Source organism: Athene cunicularia, assembly GCF_003259725.1.
Source record: "Athene cunicularia isolate RWA chromosome 1 unlocalized genomic scaffold, athCun1 chr1_part1, whole genome shotgun sequence".
Lineage (NCBI taxonomy): Eukaryota > Metazoa > Chordata > Aves > Strigiformes > Strigidae > Athene > Athene cunicularia.
Genome location: NW_020799091.1, coordinates 115,935,462 through 115,956,831, shown reverse-complemented (window position 1 = coordinate 115,956,831; position 21,370 = coordinate 115,935,462). Strand labels below are relative to the sequence as shown.

General features: G+C 35.3%; 1 protein-coding gene across 2 annotated transcripts in view; it reads left to right on the top strand.

The window, feature by feature from the left end:
* The window catches only part of NECTIN3 (nectin cell adhesion molecule 3), a 41,419-nt gene that overhangs the window by 7,182 nt on the left and 12,867 nt on the right, over positions 1 to 21,370 (top strand). The window contains exons 2-6 of one of the 2 annotated variants that reach the window (XM_026853128.1): positions 201 to 497; positions 2,237 to 2,354; positions 5,123 to 5,274; positions 18,355 to 18,493; positions 19,772 to 19,853. In XM_026853128.1, the coding sequence (XP_026708929.1) occupies positions 201 to 497; positions 2,237 to 2,354; positions 5,123 to 5,274; positions 18,355 to 18,493; positions 19,772 to 19,853 (788 nt within the window). Of the gene's footprint in view, positions 1 to 200; positions 498 to 2,236; positions 2,355 to 5,122; positions 5,275 to 13,250; positions 16,049 to 18,354; positions 18,494 to 19,771; positions 19,854 to 21,370 lie in introns of those variants that run through there. The other variant, XM_026853117.1, reaches the window with a different exon arrangement.

Below are 21,370 nucleotides of genomic sequence, written 5' to 3'. Positions count from 1 at the left end.
GGACAAAGATGAAACAGTATCAGCAGGCCAAAGCTTTGTAGAGATACCATCTCTGATATATAGCATGATCTTATTTCTAGGATATCTGGTTGGTATGGGCTTTTGCAAATGGATTAGATCTTGTCTAACTCATTTATGTGGCAACGGTTCCAAATACATAAAGGCTTTCTTGCTTAAATTTCCTTTTTTTCCCTCCCTAGTTGAACCTGTTGTGACCTTAATGAAAGGACCAAACCCTCTAATAGATGGTGCAAATAGGACAATAGCAGCCACTTGTATAGCAGCCACTGGGAAACCTGCTGCAGAGATTGACTGGGAAGGAGGTCTTGGTGAAAAGGAATCCAGCTCCAGTGTGTTTCCAAATGAAACGGTAACAGTTGTAAGTCAGTATATGATTGTCCCTACACGATTTGCAAGAGGAAGACTTATAACTTGTATTGTGCGGCATCCTGCTTTGGAAAAGGAGATGAGATTCCCTCATGTGTTGGATATACAGTGTAAGTATTCTGTAAAGTAGTTACTGCTTGGTATATATCTTAAAACCAGCCTTTTTATTGCTGTGTGCCTTCCACAGGAAGGAGATGAGCACTTACTGCTTCAGGAAAAAGAGAAATTAAAACTTTGTAGAAAAGCATGTGATAAAAGATAGGTTGGGCAGGAGTAGAAACGTAGTGTCTCCATATTAAAATAAAATTAAAAAAAAAAACCTAGTCACAAAGCTAGAATACCATTATGTTTCTACTGTTTGTTTTGGATATTGGCTCATGGGTAAACATTATTATTCATATTTAACATTGAAAAGATTACAGACAAAATAACAAACTCAGTTGATCTGTGAATGGTTCATGGTGCCTTACAATTTCAACTCTATTAGAAAAGAATTCTAATGAAGATTCATGTTTGAGATGACTGGTTGAAAGTAGGTCTTATGGGAGTCAGTTATTTTCTAATTACTAAGCTTTTCCCACTCTAATTTGCATAAGGAAACAAAAGCATAACTAATGTATATATTATTCAGCTCCAGGTTGCTCATGTGATTCAAACCTGTATCGGGCTTGTATAACAAATTTGTGGCTTTAAAACACGTGAATATGAAGTGAGATGTCTTAGCTAAAACGAGCTAAGACAAACTTTAGGCATATGATCCTTAGGCATATGATCCTTTTTTTTTTTGTTAAACAATGCGTATGTGACCAAAACAAGCTGTTTTCAAGTTCTTCCTTTGGTATCCTGTCTCAGCTGTGTGCTGCTTTAAAGATCCTAAATCATAGAAGTCTTTCAGTTCAATTAGAAGAAATGTAGTGGCTGGAAAAAGTGAACTTTGCTGTTTTGGTTTGACTAAAATGACTTGTGGGTTTGTTTCTCTTCTGTTTGGTAAAGAATCACTTATTTGGGCATAAAATAGTGATTAGTATTGATTTATTTCCCATTAATGTCAAATAGTGAATAAGAGAATGAAGTTCTGTATTTAAAGTCAAATGAGGGGGCAAGTTGGTCTTAAACTTGGGTTTATCTGCAATTAGTGCTAAGGCATGTTTCAGAACTTCTAACACAATTGCATAGTAAGCAACACAGCAGCAAATGAGAAGCAGAGACTTCGTGTCTCCGTTCTCTAGTCTTCCTTCAGTCTTCCCTTTACACTTGCTACTACTTTTCCATCTCTGCTGTAGGAGCTAATAACAAATCATAACAGTTGTTCTGTTCCCTCAGTTCTGAATATTTCAGCTAGGTGTCTCTGGCTTATATCAAGTGACCTCCTTGCTTTTTAGAGCCATAACAACATAATTCTTCTCTATCATGATGCCACTAGATAGCTGTTAACCTTTTCAACTGGCATCTGTGAACTTCTTGATGATTTCCTAATTATCTGGCTTCTCAAAACTCTGTTTGTGATCTTTTGCTGTATGTTGATGTTGAAAAGTAGCTCTAAAAATTACCATTCCTCACTTGAAAAAACGTTAAACTGATTGTTTTCTTCTTAAATCCTCTCACTTCCCCAGAATGCTATGTGTTTGCTGAAAACACACAGTGGGAGAGTTGCACTGATTAAAACAACTTACTGTTCCTGATGTAATTCATTGTTGCGTATTATGCTGTAGCTTGGAACTGTATTGGTGTAAATGTTGTTTTTTAAATTTTAAAAAAACACCTTCGGCTCTAGTGAACTAAGCATTACAGACAGTTTATGTTCTAAAGAAAATACTGTGATTGATAGGTTAAAATCTTTTTTTGTCAGATGCTCCAGAAGTTTCAGTAACTGGCTATGATGGAAACTGGTTCATTGGAAGAGAGAATGTTCAGCTCAGATGTAATGCTGATGCAAATCCATTACCTATGGAATTTATGTGGACCAGGTAAATATTTATAAAAGGGACTTGCCACATCATTGAAGTGGTATAAACTTAGTTTACTTGTAAACACCCGTTCTGAAAATGAGAAGCATAGGACTTGTATTGAGTTGTAATGGTAGTATCCAGCCTTTTAAAAGGAGGATATAAGATGTGTGTATCTGAATATATGGGTGAGTGGATAGCTTGTAAATTTATGAGCCTGAACAGTTTGTCATTACTCTCAGGTTAAAATCTTTATAGTTACTTAATAAAGTAGACGAAACTGTATGTTGCAGTATATAGAATAAAGCCCAATAAATCCAGTAGGGCTCCAACTACTTCATTAGTTCTGCTTTTACTTTAAAGTAGGTTGTAAACACTTTTCTGTGTCTGCATTTTAAAATCTGGAAATTACAGTTGAGATGGCAAATACTGCTTACTGAATTAGACAATTTGTCATGTTTTTCAGAAGTGCTCAAGAAGTTGCCAAGACAGTTAGATGCAGTGTTTTGCATAGTGATGGAAGAAAAAAAAAAAAAAAAAAAAAAAAAGTAAATTACATAATAGTCACATTTCATGAATATATGGATTTGGTGGGCCATATTCTGAATCTTACTGCTTTGCTTTTGCAGCCATGGATGTACTTTCAGCAAGAGACAAAAGCAAGCATAGATTAAAATCTTTCGTGTGAAGCACAAAAAAAAATTAAACCAGCTATTATAAATTGATTTGTTGTCTGTAGAAACAAGGGAAATAACTTTCCTAAGGACAGTGTTTTATATGTAGCTACGTTATAGTCTTTCTATTTGTAAAATCACAGGAGTACTTACTGATTTGAATCTGTAATCCATTTCCCTGCCTTCTCAATGGTAGATATAATTTAGCATGTAGGAACAATTGACATAATGTGGTTTGAAAATATTGTATTGATAAGTTTGGAATTGCTTGATGGCAGTTTCATAGGAAAACAAAACATTACTATAACTGACTCAATCCTAAAAGCAGACATTCAAATGTTAAGTCAGTACTGCAGCTAACTCTACCGTAGCCATGCCATTCTTGACTAAACAACCTACGTGCTACCATCCCTATCCCATGCTTAGCTCAAAATCAGTGTGATGTGAGATTTCAACTCACAAAAATTCTTATGTTTAAAAAAGCTTGCCAAGATCTTAATAGCAGTACTGCTTGTTTCTTCAGGTGAACCAGGTTCTCAGTTTGGTTTGTATTTGAGATGTATGTGTTGATTAGTTTTTACAACCTCTATTTCCAATACCATAAGAAATATACATGTTGAAATATATGTAAAGTTCTTCAAGATTCACAGGTTACTTTTAAACTTCCTGAGGTGAAAAGTGAACCAACTTTTACAAGTAAAAATTAATTTTCTAGAATTAATAAATAAAACTAGAATAAAACTAGTGTGTACCTTTTTGAGCAACAATAAAACCCATCCAAGAAGCTCTAATACTGGTGAATGAGGAACTCCAAGGGTAGCAATCTATGCCAAAGAACAATAGCTCGAGTATTTAAGGAAATGGAAACTAGCTCTATTGAAATTTTGTGCTATCTTACAGGTTTCAAATTATAATAGCTTCTAGAACTACCAAACCAAAAAATCTTTATCCCTTGGTAGCAAAGGGGATATTGTATTTGTTAGGATAGTAACTTTTCCATGGTAATAATACTTTAAAATGTTGCATGTATGAGAACTTTATTAGAATAGAGCTTTCAGATCAATTGACTATTTTATAATGTTTTTTGAAAAATACTTCTGGTACTATGAATTACTAAGTACATGCCTAATGACTTTTATCACCTTTATGTGGCTGAAGCAATTCTGGGCAATAATCACTGTCAGCAAAGCAGTGGGAATGTTTTTCAATCTACATTTGTTGGAGATCACGTTTACTGTTAACTGTGGGGTTTTTTCCATTTGAGTACCTTTTTTCAGGTGTCACGGGTGGCTTTTTTGGTTCAGAACTACCTAAAATCATACTTGCTAAGTGGTTCCAAGATACTGAGACCTGGTGATCACACATTTTAATATCGACTTATTCTTGCTTAGCTGTTAATAGATACTTAAATAAAAACAAAATAAGATACAAGGGCATGAAATTACACAGGTGTTTAATGGGCCGTTAGCAACTCTGTTAAAATAGTTCCAGTGCCTTTGGCCTGTCTCCTTTCTCTGTTGTGAACCGCTGTTACTGTAATCACATGCAGAATGTTACAGGGAAATGATAGATTTAGAAAATCCGGTGGACTGGAAACAATTTCTTTTTACCAGTTGTTTCCCCAAATGTGTCACCAAGCACCAAATTCTGTAATTTGGATGGAAGAGACATGGGTGGGAGGGGAGAAAAGGCAGGTTGAGAGGGAATAAAATGCTTGAACCGTTGCTCAAAAATCCTAATCAAAATCTCCTGTAAATAAGTGTGTAACACAAATCCTTACTGTGATAGCTCAGCTGAATGTGAAAGAACAGGCAGATAATTCTGACAGCAGTATAAGTGCTGCTTAATTTTTCTGCTAGTTTTTAGAGCTTTAGTTGGATTGTTCCTCCAAGATCTTTTGAGATGGTGTTTTCTTAGTTGTTGTAGTGTTCATTTGTAGGCAGCTTGCTAGTGCCAGTAGATTTGCAGACTATTCAGGTGGACACTAAGAATATCCAATAATAGTCCACTGACAGTGTCAGAGCACTGGGAAAACTTCACTCTAGATTGTTGCAACTAGTTATATTTAGACTTCAGTCATAAAAATTCATAGCTGAAATAAAACTTTTGTTTTAGGTTGGATGGACAATGGCCTGAAGGATTGCTATCTGTCAACAATACTCTGCAGTTCAGCAGCCCGTTGACTTACAACTACACTGGGACTTACATCTGTAAGGTGACTAATTCCCTTGGTCAGAGAAGTGATCAGAAGACTATCTACATATTAGGTAAGTCTTACTTCTCAGCCAAGACTATGTTAACTCAGAATTTTTCTTGTCAATAGTTGAAATAGCAAACTGAAGAGCCAGTTGATGCCTAAAATATTCCACCTTTTAACTGTGTGAAAACCCATTGAAAGTATGAATTTGAGAGCTACAGTAAAACTTGGGATTAAACTGACGCTTTACTAATAGCAACATACAGTGGAAATTCTTAAGGTTGAGGTACTTCCCATAGTGTTTCTGAGGTTGTTACTTTTTCCTGGTAGGTGAACTTTTTATTCTCAGAGTTAATCTGTGTTTAACAATGCAATAAACAGTACCTTGTCTGCAAAGAATTGAAAAAACACATCTTAGTGGGATGGGAACAACTACATTAAAAAAAGCCAAAGACTGTCTGCTTTAAGCAAGCTAAGGTTATGTTCTGAATGTGTGCGTTGTACTCCAGTTACTGTCTCATTTTCTTGGAATATCCAAGATACCCAGTAATCATAAAGTATCTCATACAGAACTATTGCTGACCTTAGCATTATATAGCAAATTTGTGTGTCTGTTTAGCACCACTGCTGTTGGAAAAATCCTTGTATCTATTAACACAATGTAATTAAAGTTTTAGTATGACACCTTCTTTGTGAAGGAACAGTGTGACTTAGAGTATATGTGAATAGTGCTGTACAAGTGTGGAAAAGTTCTCCAGATTTCCATAATGGATTAGCAAAATTAGCTAATACTTAGCTTGATCATTAAGTGCTAATATATTACCATTTTTTTAAGGAAAATAATAGACATGAAAACTAAAACATTCTGTTGTATGGTGTTGCTGCTCTTCAGTAAGTCCTTGACATGTGTTATTCCACTGTATGGGTTGTCAGAGTGAATGTTGGCCAGTTACAGGATACTAATATAGATTACATTTTTGTAAGAATTTAAAAGGAAATAGGAATGTTTAAGGATTGAGATGGGAATTAAAACTTAAGGCTAAAACTGGAGGTACAGGATGTTTGAAGCCATATCCTTCAGAATTCATACTTGATAGTTATCTGCATCTGTAGAACAAAGGATGGTGTTTCAGGCTGACATAACTACACTGCAGGCAATTGTAGAAAAATAGTGAGTTATAATTAACTGTCTAGTTAATGAGCTAGTTAACTGGAAAGTTCTAAGTAGTTTGAGGCAGTGGACTTATTCTTTAACAAATTATATCAAATTCTAGCTATTCTAAGACTATCAAGTGCTGAAAATTAATATGAAAGTCACTTCTGGGAGAAGCTACTTCCAAATGCTTGGTTCTAATGCTTCCTTTCTGGAGAAAAAAAACACATGGCTGTGTAACAGTCTCAAAACAATTACAAAGACAGTCACACTGTAAGAATCATCAAGTCAAAGAAGTTACAATATCATCATTAAATGGGATGAAATACTCTCTTGGAATGTAACATTCAAACATACTCAGAAAATAACAGTACAGCTTATAGCTCTATTCTTAACCCTATTCTTAACTGTAAGGAGGTGGGAGTTTTTTTTCAAGTCCATCACTTTTTAAGTTGTCAGTTCTATGAATATGATCTGCTGTAAGTAGAACTCATGCTTTTTATGATGACTGTCATGCATGAAAACATAAGGCTATCATTCAGATAATGTTTGTAACAGACTAAAAGGACTAAGGAATCATATATGATGTTTTCTAAAATGAATCAAGTTTCTGAAAAAGCAGAATAGACATAAATGCTAGCTGTGCTGTGGGGATGACTTATGCCTGAGCATATAGAAAATGCAGCATAACTATCTGCAGTAAACTAGTTAAAGCTGTTAAAGCAGTAGTTTCTTTGGTGTGGACTGATAGACACTGTTTACATGTGTGCTGATATTCAGGTTTGTTCAGCAACTTTGTTTTGCTGCAGTAATATTATTGCAAATAGCAAAACTTAGCTGGTTTTAGAGAGTGCCAAAACTGAACCTCAGCTAGCTAGAGATCATACAGGGTCATGGTTCTACCAGTTATGTGCACCAATAAAAACAAATACTTTAACTGACATGTAGTTTTTAAAAACTGAAATTAATGTTAATCCTGGATTATGTAGCATGATTGAAATCTAAGAAAATAGTGAAGATAAAGCAAACTGATTAAAAGCACTGTGTATTAACTTTTAGGATTTAGGAGATTAATAAAATGAGAGGTGAGGCAATCATAAGGTATAGCACCTGTACTGTTTTCAGAGATTAATATTAAGCATATTTTATTGTAACTCTAAGAATAACTCTTCAGTGTGACTAGATATTTAGATAACTGAAATGACCTTAAAATAATTCAGGGTGGGTAAGTGACTATGAAAGAGTCAAAATACTCTATAGAGGGATCATAGAAGCTGATGTCAGGAGTAAAGAAAATAACACTGAAGTAATAAACTTTAAGTCAAACTGATTACCATCTTAATATTTGACTTAACTGAGCAGGTATTTAGTGATAATGAACATGGCACTGCTGTAGTATAGAGCATTAATTTAATTAGCTGATTTTTCTGTCTTGGCTATTTTCCACTGTATAAAACTTGGCAAAAGCATAAAGTGAAACTCTGAAGCTAGCAGACAAAGCTGTATGATCGTACCATCTTTCAAATTCTAATTATGAAGCTGTCGAAGAGGATTTATGAAGTTAGTTTCGGAACAGTTGTGATGCTGGCAGTTGTAAAGCTTTTAATTTCCAGGAAAAATAACTATTAAGTTGAAATGTGTTGTAGGATTGAAATGTAAGCTGAGCAAAAAATGCTTTTAGTCATAATATGCATTGTTATGTAATTTTAATACGTTCTGTTGTGCTCCTAACCTTTATGTTAACACTCTTGAAGTCCACTTCAAGAAGTTTTGAAGTAGTTTACAAGGGACTAAATGGTAGATTCATCAGGTTGTAGTTACAGTAGGTAATACATCTTCATATGGATAGGGAAATGCTGAAGTGGTGACATTTTTTAATACTGGTTTTAAGGCACAGATACTGTCACTATTTGTTACCTGTTCAGTGATGTAAAGTTAAACTTGTTTTTTATAGTTGTCCGGCAAAAGTAAATCTTGCTCCTCATGGAGTTCAATAATACTTGGTTGCCTCTGAAGTTCTAGACTTGGTCCTGCAGCAACAGGTTTTCCAAAACAAGTTGTCAGCTTGATATGTAAAAATCTTGATCTTTTACTAGAGATTTACTCAGCTTTTTTACTGAAGGAATTGAACCTTATTTTCTTGGCTCTGTGTTCCCTCATACTGTTTTCTAATGAGTAGAAAAGGGTCTCCCAGGATATCCTAACGGCTAATTTGCATGCTGTCTGGTATAGCAGGCTTTGACCTTTCAATGTTGTTCCTGAGTATTGCTTGCAAGCTTGAGGTTATGTTAATGATAATAGTTTTGCTCTTGTGTCCCAAAGAAATGCCAAACTGTTGTACTTGGTGCATGGAAACCCTGGCTAGAAACTGCAAAAGTACACTGAACTTTGAAAATGGATAAGTGACTCTGAAAGAAATTGTTGATTGTTTTAGGTGAATACCAATCTTCATATCTACCATGCTGCCAAAATGAGGGGGAACAAACTGAAGATAATCCTAAAGATGATGTTTCTCTCATGTACAACCTGTGTACACAAGACACTTTTGTCAAAGGGTTACACAGTGTCATTACCCACTACTTGACTTTAGAGTGGGAATGGTTGGAGAAGCAATGATAAATTTGAGAATAATTTAGTCTCGGACATCCAGAAAGCCTTCTTTGATGGAAAGGCTACTTTCTGTGTTGTTATGGAAGTTGCAAGATAAGCTTTCAGGCACTTGAAAGAAAGGGCTGGTTTTATAATGCTCAGCTACACAGTTATCAAGTACTTTAATTTTTAGGTACTTACCATCTAAGAGAAATTTAGCAATAACAGATTAATAAGCAGAGGTAAATATGCCTCTGTGCAAACATACACATAACACACAGGCAGACACTTTCCACTTGGTAAAATGAGAACTGCAGAGATGTTGTAATTTGTGCTAAGACAACTCACGTTTGGATTTTATAGCAGGTCCTTGTCTTGCAGAACGCAAAGGAAGGGATGTGGAAGTCAGTGTGAATCTTGAGTCATCAGTTTTGTGCTTTGTTTTCTAAATAGGGAGAATGGGACTTTGTCTAGTTTCAAAAACCATGATAGACTTTGTCTCTCTTAATATACAACAACTAGCCAAGGGACCTTCCCTTCCAAAACTTAGTTTCTGTAACACTTAAATAACCAATTTTATCCAAAGGAGATGTGTCCCAGTATTCAGTTTTCTTCTTCCTTATTATAGAGCTGGTGTCCTTACCCCTGAAATACATCTTAGTGGGCTTAATCCAAACTGTCTTGTAGTTTAAAAATATTGTGTTCTCTAGTTCATTTTTTGCAATGTGTGCTTGTTGATACCAAGACAGGACTTAATCTAACACTTTGAAGCTAATGGTCTGGTTCTAAGGATGATTCATATATCTCTTTGCCTATTTATTTTTCTGACAGTTGGCTTTTTGTTGACTTTTAATTATGACAGAAGCAAAGTGGGGTCCTAGACATTTGAATGAGGATATGCTGCAGGGAAATTGGGATGTGGGGAGATGTAGTGTTTGGGGACATGAGACGTTAGTGGGTAGTCAGATATCTCTACTAAACTTAACTGTAGAAACTCATCTGCCCAAGATAAATTGTTTGTATTTCAAGAACTGGGAAAGCTGCATCAAGAAGAGTTATTTAAGGGAGAAGTAAAAATACCAGACTGAATTGTTGAAAGTTGGTAATGACTTTCCTGGGAAACATCTGGAAAATAAGTAATAGAGGGAAAACTAAGCATACTGTACAAGGGTCGTGGAGCTTTGTTTGTGAAAGTATTGAGTTTCATTTGAAGTAAAGAGCAAGTATTACTTAGTAGAAAAGTACCAAATCTTTTGAAACAAACTAGGAAAACTTGGCTTCTTTTTATATATGGAGGGAGCTGATGGGTTTTCTCTTTCATACCAGAAAATAGGTTTCTTCAGTTAGGGCTCCTGTCTTATTTTAATAAAAGTGGTAGCTATGTAATAGTAGAAGACATGTTGTGGGAGTCTTCACTTGTCCTCATCATTACTACAGTGTATATGTAAGAAGGATTTGAACAGGTAACAGAACATAGTAAGAGACAAAAAAAGGAAATTGAGATGCATTTACTGTAAAACCAAAATTTTTCATAACTTCTGCCACTTTCAGTTTCCTAGCCAATGTGGATGCTTAAATATGTTGTTATGGTTTGTGCAACAACACAAGGCTACATCAGTGAAAGAGATGACAGCTGTTAAATGTTGGGTCATAAGCAAAATGTTAAAGAAAATCACTAGGAAATTGATGCTTTTGAATAAAGTGCCATTTGAAACAATTAAATTAATATCAAAATTATCTGCTTTTTGCATGTGGAAAGCATTAAGAACTCAAACAGGTAAGGTGATAACATGAAATGTTATAATTAAACAGCTTGTTGGTATGAAAGACTATAGTCGAGACAGGAGTGGCTTTTTCTTAGTTTGGAGATAACATTTAAGATGTGATTTGCAACCAAAATGTTATGGAGTTGGGGGTAAGGAACTCTGGCATTCCCAGTCTTAATATTGTTTTCTATTTGGAAATTTGATTGGTGCATGAAATAAAAAAATAAGTCTAGTTTTACCTTTAGAAAGGTTTGGGTGGTATCAGATGTTAACTTCACATGTTCTTAGTTATAACTGGCCTTATAAAAAAGGAGGGTGATTTTAATTTTCTCATTCTTCAATAAAAGGTGCTGACGCGAATAGATAGTAGAAGTATTCATGGTTATGTATTGTAGAAATACATACAAACACTGAATTGGTACTACGTTTCCAATGACTAAGATTAATAACTAGTGTTTGTAGATAATGTAGCTGGACAACCTAGCAACTGGTGGATGAAAGAAGTTTTGAAGGAAAACTTTTTGTAAAACACTGGTATTTTAATATATTAATAATAGAATGTGATTGCCACTGTTTTTTCACATCTATGATGGTTATACTTGCCAGGATGCAAATACTACATATGTGTGAATACATATTATATATTGTGGATGTGGCAGATGGGACTTAGACATCAGTATCAGAGGGAAATAGATGAACAATTACAAAGTCAGTTTAAAAAAAAAAAAAACCCACAACTGTTTATAGCCTGGAAGAAGATATTGCTGGTACTGTCTGAAATTATGATTTAAGCTAACAAATCTTGTGTCTAAATCAAATACCTTTTCAAGGAAGAGGGTTTTGAATTTAACTTCTTGACCTATGGATTTGTGGTACATGGGAACCCTGGTAAACTTGGATTCTGTAGTCTCTACTTCTTTGTTAAATTAAACTCACTTTTAAATCAAGTTTTACTAAAAATCATAATCTGAATTCCTCATGTTCATTTTAGTAGTGCATCTTCCTTATTCAGTTTCCTATCTTCTGTCAAATTAATTTCATTTATGTATAGCTCCCTAACAAATCACCACTTTTACACGGTCAAGTACTATAACTATATGCTTTGAAAATCTTTGTGAAACTTCACTATGTCAATCTTAAAATGTTGCATTCAGCAGTGAGGTGCAGTCTTAAGTATGATTTGTAGTGATCATGACAAATGTGGCAATTCTGTCTGAGAATTGTATGGCTGTCTCTGAATAGTAAGATTAAAAATAATTTTTATAAATCTTTAAAGTTACAATTTGTCAAATAACTGGAAGCTTGACAAATCTCCAGTTCTATCTATTTTACTTTTTGTGGTGGTAAATTTAGGGTGCCTCTAATACGGTAGTAGTAGTTACGTGAATCTTGCTTATGGGTGTTTAACTAAATACTATGACGTAATGACCTACTTTCTAATATTCTCTCTAAAAGATTCAATCTGTAATAACATGTTTAGTGTCTGTTGCTTTACTGATTTTTAAAATTACCTTGCATTGGGTGAGGCAAAATCCAGTTTTATTCAGTGTGGCACAGAAATAGATACTGGAGTTGCCTTGTAACATTGCAATTGACTGGGATAATCTCAGGAGGCTTTCTCAGTGTCATCACTTGCAACCTTGACATCAGTACAGATGCATACATCTCCAGTATGACCTAAGGAACAAAGGAAAAAGCTGAGTGCTGGAGAAGCTTGGTATCTGGCAATTTCTTGTTTGCTTGCATAACCTGACATGAAATCAGTTGATATTTTATATTGAGAAATGAATATGGAAATTTTTTTGTGCATAAGTGATCAAATTGTTTTTAGGAGAAATGCATAGAAATAATTTTTACTTCAAATGTTCCAGTTCTTTTAACTTTAAAAACCTGAAAGCTCCTTGCTCAACTTAAGTGTTATTTTGAGATTAATACATGCCATTTTTAACTATACTTCCACTAATCTCAAGGTGAACCCAAGTAAATTGTATTAATGCAACAAATGTTTTTGGAGAGAATAGCTTAAAAATCAGTAGTTCATGTGCTCATGGTTTTTCATTCTTACACTTGGTGCCCTGAACAATTTCTGAAGTGGGGATTTAATGTGGAATAATTTAAGCTGTGACATAACCAATTAATTTGATCCAGCATTCCTAACTGCTGGCTGGAAAGATGGAGGACTGCTTGGGTTTTTCCTAATAGTGTTCTTCCATGGGGGAGTTAAAAAATGGGCTATGAACAGTGAACATTTGAGCAGAAAGTTCCATCTCCTTGCTTTGCGGAGAGCAAGATGTCTGCTTAAAGATTACTTTTATTTTTCTCCCCATGCTTCCTATACTGCTACAGCATGGCTTAAAACCACACGTAATGAAACTAGTTCAAAGCCTGTAAGTAGTGTCATGAACTTGAGAATGAAAAACTATTCCTGTAGAACATACCCATCAACTTTGCTTTCTTATAAACCTTTAACTGATTTAGCTTGCATTGACATTCTGTGCCTTTTCTGTGTCTTGTCTACTTCTTTGCTCTTTCCATTAGATCCTCCTACTACTACCACTCGACTGCCCACGGTTCCCTGGCATCCTTCGACTGATGGCATCACAGGTTTAGCAACAGAACCTAGAATAATAGATTTCCCAACATCAACCTTGCCAGTAATGCAGGAAGACACTTGGGGTACCGTCATCTGTAGTGCGGTGGGTGGGGCGCTCTTCCTCATACTTGTCAGTGTTCTGGTTGGAATTATCTGCTATAGGAGAAGACGGACGTTCCGTGGTGACTACTTTGCTAAGAACTACATTCCACCATCAGACATGCAAAAAGAGTCTCAAATAGATGTTCTTCAGTCAGATGATGTGGATTCTTACCCTGACAGTTTAAAAAAAGAAATAAAGCATCCAATGGACATCTTAATATCTAAAGATTACTTAGAAGATGCTGAAAAACCAGAGTGGAACAATATAGACAATATTAACAGGTACCAGGAACGTTACGAAAGACCAATGGATTACTATGAAGGTGGAACATTGGGAATGAAGTATATGGGTGGTGAATGTTATGATGACAATGAAGAAGACTTTGTTTCTCACATAGATGGCTCGGTAATATCTCGGAGGGAGTGGTATGTGTAGTATCCACTGAAAACTAAATGTGTACCTACAGTTCATTTCATTGGCTGATCACTTTCAGATTGTTTATACTTACACAAGAGGAGGAATAAACTTTTTGAAACTGATTTTTTTTTTTGGAAGGTTTTTATATTGTGACTTGACACAATGGAAATATTGAACTAGGGAAAATATATTTGAGCTGCTTTTTTTCCCAATGCTGTACTACTGTTTAAGATATGAGTTTTAATGCAGAGTGCTTATTGGTCTCTGTCAGAGGCAAAAAAGGCTAAATTAAAGTTGTCATTCAAAATTTTTGAAGAATAAAAAGGGGCTGTCTTGGCTCTCTAATTTAAAAAGAAGTTTACCGAAGGCAATGATCAAATATAATCTTTTGGGGCTTTTACTTTGCAGATTAAGTGAATTACTCCAATCTAGATACCATCCATGGTAAACTTGCTGCTTCTCTATAGCAAATACTTTACCAATTAAAATCAGTTACAGCAGAATCAAAGCTTTAGGTCTTTCTGCACAAAAATTAATACCTCTTAGCATTTTAATGAGCCTTCTTGTAACTACGTACTTAAAAGAAGTCATTGCACTGAAGCTAAGTTATGAACAAAATTTGGAGGAGTAACTGTGTAAACTGGTCAAAGGCTTGTCTTTTGAATAAGATGAAAAAATTATTTTTTTATAACCATTGATTTCTAAAGCTTATGCTAGTGTCTGTATATATACATACAGTAAGATATTTTGTTAGGCCTGTAGTTGGCAGGATGTAAAATCTCATTATGATTATAAGGCTCTTTGCAAGTACACAGGATACAATTTTAGAGACCTGTTTCTGAGGTTTTGTGGGAATCTTACCATTGAATTTGGAAGCTGGAGAATTGGGCACAAGTAAGAGGAGAACTCTAATAGATTTTGAAGCTGGAGGCCAATACAAATTTGCTTATTTTTCCCAGGTGCCAATAAACATTAAGCATGCTAAGAGGTGTCAAAGCATTTGCTAGAATTTTTATGGCCAGAAGTTAAAACAGCGGTTTTACGCTGCTTATGAATAAGTTACAGTGCTAGCTTTGAAGAGGGTAACTAGAATTTCAGATTATTAGTAGGGAAGTGTACACTTGCATTGCTACTTCATATAGTGAGAACACACTTTCCGATGGTGCAACTACAGAATATGAAACAGGAGTTCAGATAAATTGTGCAGTCTCTGTACCGCAGTGGATTTGTTTTCCTTGCAAATAATTGATACTGATTTAACATGTTCTTCAAAATTGTATGTAGGACATGTCGTTTGACATCTGAAGTAGTTCTACTTTGTCTTGAGCAAGTTCACCAGACTAACTCTGCTGATTATATAGGGAGGAATGAAGTAAGTTTTAGATGAATTACAGAACAATGATAAACTCAGAGTAGTAGGTCCTTTGAAGTGCCATTTTTAAGTGTTTGGCTTGTGAAAATGAAGCTGATAAGGCTATTAGGGGGGGGGGGAGGAAATCTCTGCTACCTTTGAAATTAAATAGACTGCATAATTACAGCTGCTTCATGAGCATTTATGCTGGAACTTCTTTTCTATCCTCATGATCTTTGGTAGCTTACAGCATTTAGAGCTTCACAAAAATAGTTGTATTGAGCGTTGTAGACAATACACTGTGATTGCATATGACTGCATGTCTTTAAAAAGGATTAAGACAACAGCTTTATTTGAAATTCAAATGGAAAAGCATCCCTAAATAACTTAAGTTCATGTTTGGATTAATGGAGTACTCATACATGATTGACCAAAGTCTCAAGAACAATAGCAGATGATATTGTGTGTATCTGTAGTTTGAGTGCAAACACAAGGAAAGGAGTTCAGTTTCTATTAGAAGGTTCTGATCCAAGTTATTTCTGGAATAAAGAGATCATACCTCTCTTCAAATAAAAAATACTTTATATGTCATCTTTAAAAGATGGTGTTACTTGGAAATAAACATAACCATAAACCTGTTCTCCACATGGGATATCTTGCTTTTGTCTCTGTGGATTTTTTGTTTTGATTTTTAAAAATATATATATATTTAATTCCTATGGGTTAAGAAGTTGAAATGTTTTGAAGTTGATAATAGGGATAGGACTACGCGTGTTGCAATGTTTTGTACATTATGTCTGCTGTAAAAAGAATTGATTGTAAGTACAAATGGTTGTTGTGTGAATAAACTTTTTGTTACATTCTGGAACATAGATAGTGTTCAAAAATGTCTGACAGATATGTTCTTAAATTGGAGATGAAAAAGCATAATAAAACCAGAGGCTGGGTAGAAGGAGCTAAAGTTTTTAAGCTGTTTAAGATGGGCTTTTTAGCATTTCTTCTTGGAGACCCTAAGCTTATAAAACGAGTGTCTTCAGAAACTATTTTTAGAAGTATGAACCTTGAGAATGATAAATAGGGATAGTTGCTGTCCAAACAGTTTCACTCTAAGCGCAGATGATACACTATCTAGGATTCACATTCCTTTTAAAAAGAATTAAATCCTTTTTTTGTTTTCAGTTGCTGTAGCTCTGTTTTAACAACATTTCTTGGAGTGAATCAATTCCCATCTGTTTCTGACCAACTGGTGGTTAAAATGCTGTGTAGCTGGCACCACACATCTTTGGTACGCTCTGGCTTGTTCAGCATGGCATGGTATTCTGGGTTTCTGATTGTTGCTCGGGTTAGACTGATAGAATTTTTGTCCCTACTTTTTTGCCAAAGCAATTCAAAAAAGCAAATTGAGTCCTGTGGTAATTGTGCCACAGTTCACTTTGTGTGTGTTGTTACACTTACTGGGATACCGCTATTTTTCCTGGTGTTCAGAGGTAAATGGGTGGCTATCATCATCTCACCCGAAAGGGGATTCAGTGGCTGAACTTAGTGAAAGCATACTACTTTATGATGTTTCAACAGCAGGATTTATTGAAAAAGAAGGCTGGCACAGTATGAAGCAGTCAAGAAACTCTTCCGGTGTAATACAAGACCAAAGCATCCTCATGAATTCTGGAGCTAACGGCATATATTAGTTACCTGCAGCTTTCTCACTTAAACAAGAGGACACCCAGTGTAAACTAAAATTAAGCCAATTAAAATGCAGTGGTGAAGGCAGTCTTCCACTGATCCATGTGCCCATTCATCAGCAGAACCTGTGAATTATGGTTCTTGCATATATAGACTGGTATCTAACAGATGAAATGGAGCTTATATCAAGAAACCTGTTTTGTAAAGCAGAACAGTGATCAGTGAAGGTGGTATGTTATGTTTATCTTCCGGAGTGAATTAGCTTACTGGAAGTTGTTAATCTATGACTTTATCCATTAACTTTAAGAAAGTCACAAAAATTGGTTATTTGAGTTTTGGTCAAGGTACTTGAACATACCTGCATGAGTGATCCTAGGGAGTATTGCTCTCAGGTCTTTCATATGCAGCGAGAAGACAGGAATCCCTTTATCAGATTGGCAGTAAGGTGGTTTGTTTTGATTGGCTTTTTCAAAATAAGGGATGAGAAAAAAAATTACTTTGTCCAACTTTCCAGCATACAGGCAAAACAGTATTAGATTTATGAGTAATTGGTAAAATATATTGCATAGGTTTTGGGTTTTGACCTGTGAATAGAATATATAGCTGAAGAGGCTCCTAAAATTTCCTCTGGTAAGAGGTTAAATAGAGGATGGTCATGTGGTCTTTGGAGAAACACAGCATATTATTTCTGAAGGAAAATAGCTGAAGAAAACTACATTAGAAATATGTTACAAACATACAGCTGTGTTAATTTTAATTAATAGTTAATTTTGCTGTTACCTTTATGATCCAGTAATCAGTGTAGATCAGAGCATTATTTCCATGTGCTACCTGTATTTTACAGGCAGAAGTTTCAGAGAAGCTAATGTGAATTATTCAGATTTTGCAACTTCTTGTTAAGCCTGTTGATGCAAATTTTGAATCTGAGATTGATGACACTGAATTAAAGGATCCTAACAGGTTTCAGAGTTTTTGCATTTAAAACTTATTGAATTCTTAGCATAGTGAAATGGGTGACCTTTGAAGACTGACAAGTTTGTTAATTCAGCATGAGCTGTTAAACATTAGATTTGACAACGCTGAGGTCAAAAGAAAAATTCTGCAAAATTCAGTGGCTCTAAGGAAAGACTGCCAATAAAGCCATAGCTGTCTATCTTTTTGAGTCAACACCTCATTTACTCATGTAAGTGCAAAGCATGTGTTCTGTAACTTCAAAGTGCCTTGAAATCAGAAATAAAAGCATGCAGCTAGTGTTATTAAAAGTAGTCAATGAAATTTTCTGAAATCGTATTGATGATTCATGAGCTGTCTTAATTCAACCAGTGTTTCAGTTAGGTGACTGGAGCCAATACTGCAAGAATGCTAGTGCAGGGCAAGGCATTCTGTTTGGCCATGGAAGGAAGAAACATGTCTCAGAGCAATGCTGAAATAGTTTATTGGAGTATTGAAAGTATGTGAACTTCTTAAAGGTGTAATCTGTGCTATCACATTGCAGATGTGCCATTTAAGCAGACATCTTCTGTTGCTGTAGCAGGGGCTGTGATTGGAGCAGTCCTTGCTCTTTTTATCATTACCATCTTTGTGACGGTGCTGCTGACCCCGAGGAAAAAAAGGCCATCCTATCTTGACAAAGTGTGAGTATATGTTGGATTATTTTTTTTTAGTTCAAAACAATATGCAGAAAGTGTTCTATAAAGGAATTTAAATGTCTTGAGTTTCCTTAGCAGCTGTTCAGCTGTCATAATTTTAGGGCTGTATTTTCAGAGTAGACAAATATAAAATCACTTGCATTTCTGAAAAAGAAATGAGGAAGCTAAGAATTACTTCAGAGGTAGTATAATTCTCTTCAGAAGCTTCCTTGAAAGGAGGCTGCTCGTCAGTAGGAGAGCAGGGGAGATGTCCACCTTCACTGATGCCATAGACTACTAGTGTATCATAACTATAGGTCTAACATGAGAGTATATTGATCGAGCTTTGAAGAAGTGAAGGACTGCTAAGCTTTATCCTGATAGGTATGCAAAATGAAGCAAGCAGCCATGGCCATGTGTGCATAGAAATGACGTGACTTAATGTCCTTTCTGGAATGTTCGTTGTTTGAAGTCCCTGCACAGATATGCCATTTACTTTGTTTGACCATATTGGATGCTTAAAAAAAAAAACAAGCAAACAAAAAAGTCTGAGAAGGTCTTGTCAAAGTGGATGATGTCTAGACCCTGTTTGGAATATGCATGAAAAGTGATGATGGCTTTGAAGATTTATAAATAAAAGTCTTCACACATGCTATATACAGTTAACGCTTAAACTGAAGGAGAAATGAAAATGTCTGTCATGTCTGTATGTACTTAATGAGGAGTAATATAAAACAATGTTTAGCATAAAATAAGCTTCAGAATTTGAGTCTTTTGAGGTAGCAAGACAAGTGTTTTCCTACAATTAATTTCTAACATGATTAGAAACATTCTTAGTTTCTCTTAAGTTCTGTAGCTGATGCATATTTATATGAATAGTCTTAAACATTTGATTTTTTTATAACTATTTGCTTTCACTGAGAAAGTTACAACAGAGAAATCTTGCATGTAGTAATTGATCGTAGGGCTTTCTCAAAGGCTTATCAAAGAAAAGCTGTAGTAGTAAATGTTGCTTAAGCTATATCTCATAAACTAGAAATGCTGATAAATACCAATAGTCCCTACTGTTACTTAGCTAGAGTGTGTATGGGGAAGTTCAGTCTACTTAACACCTTATAGGATTAAAAAAAAAAATTATAGGAGGTGCTTTTGTACAAAAGTGGGGCGCTGAATTATTGCCAGTGGTGGATGTGTGCTTGCTGACTGAAAGGTGTGTTTGTCCTCAGTGTTGAGTGTTGGATGACTTGGTAGCTAAAATAATATTTCATTCTTTCTTTACCACAGCATTGACCTTCCACCCACTCACAAACCATCCCCGTGTGAGGAGAGAGCATCTTCTGTACCACAGAAAGAAGCTATGCTTCAGGTAAGTGGTTATATACATCTTAAATTGAGGTAGGAAAAGTGTCAGCTTTCTTTTATTATGTTAATTTAGTCTGATTTTGCTTTCCTGGTAATATATGGAGTCTTCCAGTTGTTGGCTCACAACCAAGGGGTTTCCCTACATACGATATCTAAATTTTACATCCTTGATATTAGTCATTTAACTTAAGGTCATAAAGACCTCAAAAGTCAGGAACCTGGTAGATAGATCCTTTTTGTATCTCTAATAGTGTTTGACAGACTCTGCTCTCTTGAAGTAGAAAAAGCTATACTTGAAATTCTGTGGTGATTAAGAAAACATACACAGCTTTAAAACAATCTTCATATGAGGAGACAATTATACTTGGTGAACTCTTGACTTCAGCAGCAGCATCTTCCTTGCTAGTAACAACTACTGTTCTTTTAAGCTGTTAAGATTTGAGTGGTGGGGTTATATTTGAATTTGGGCTTTGGCATGGCTAATCTACCAAAGTATGGTTTTGATTCCCAGTGAAGATCACTAAATTGCTTTTTAATGCTTGTAATTATGCAACTTATAATTTTATTTTTTTTCTTGAATTTATCAACAACAGAAGACTCTGTACCAAGTCTGTGATAGGTACTTGAATTTTTAGCATGCTTTCAGGGGTAGCTTCATGCGATCTAAAGTAATGCTCTCCAAACAAGACAAGCAATGAAGTTCTCAGCATTTAGCATTTGTGGGTGTGGTCTGATACAACAGGATCACAGAGCTGATACACTGGAAAGCTAATTCTGGCAAATGAGATAATTAAGATGAGGAGCAAGGAAGGATAGGGCTGCCCTTCTTAGCTGCAGTATGGCTTTGTACTGATCGGCGTGTTTATGAAACTCCAGGTGAATTCAGAAAGTTTGTTTTGCATGGGGCCACACAGAAGGAACTTAGTCGTGGGAGATGGCTTCAGTTAACAGCATTGATTATTACATCATATAAACTAGTTTGTTCATGAAAACTATAGCCCCTAAAGTGTGATTTTTGATTTTTGGTATATAGTAAATCAGTCAGATTTTTAAATACCTGCTTACACTGAAGAAAACTGTATTCACCTATCAATATTAGTGAGAATTTGATTGTAACTGTTCTTAGTGGGAGTTTTGTTCCATCTTAAATACTTTGTAGAAATAATGAGATTCTAACTGCTGATGTGCTGAATTATAAGACAGGTAATTCAGACAATCATTTATTGGTGTTCCAGTACCTTTGCAGATTTAAGGATCAATAGAAGCCTATTTTCAGATAGAGGGACGCCCTAGGAAAAAAATCTTCACCTTCAAGATGGATTTTGATGGAGTTCTTAGTAATACTGAAAAAATTCTTACGATTTTCTTAATGCGATTGCTGGTTATTAAAGCTCACCAAATATGAGTTGGTGATAAGTTTTCTTTCTCAAGAAAGTAATGCATTAAAACACTATTGTGTATTAGAAATATTATATTGAGTAATACTTGCTAATACAGTTGCTGAATGAAGCAAACTTTTCT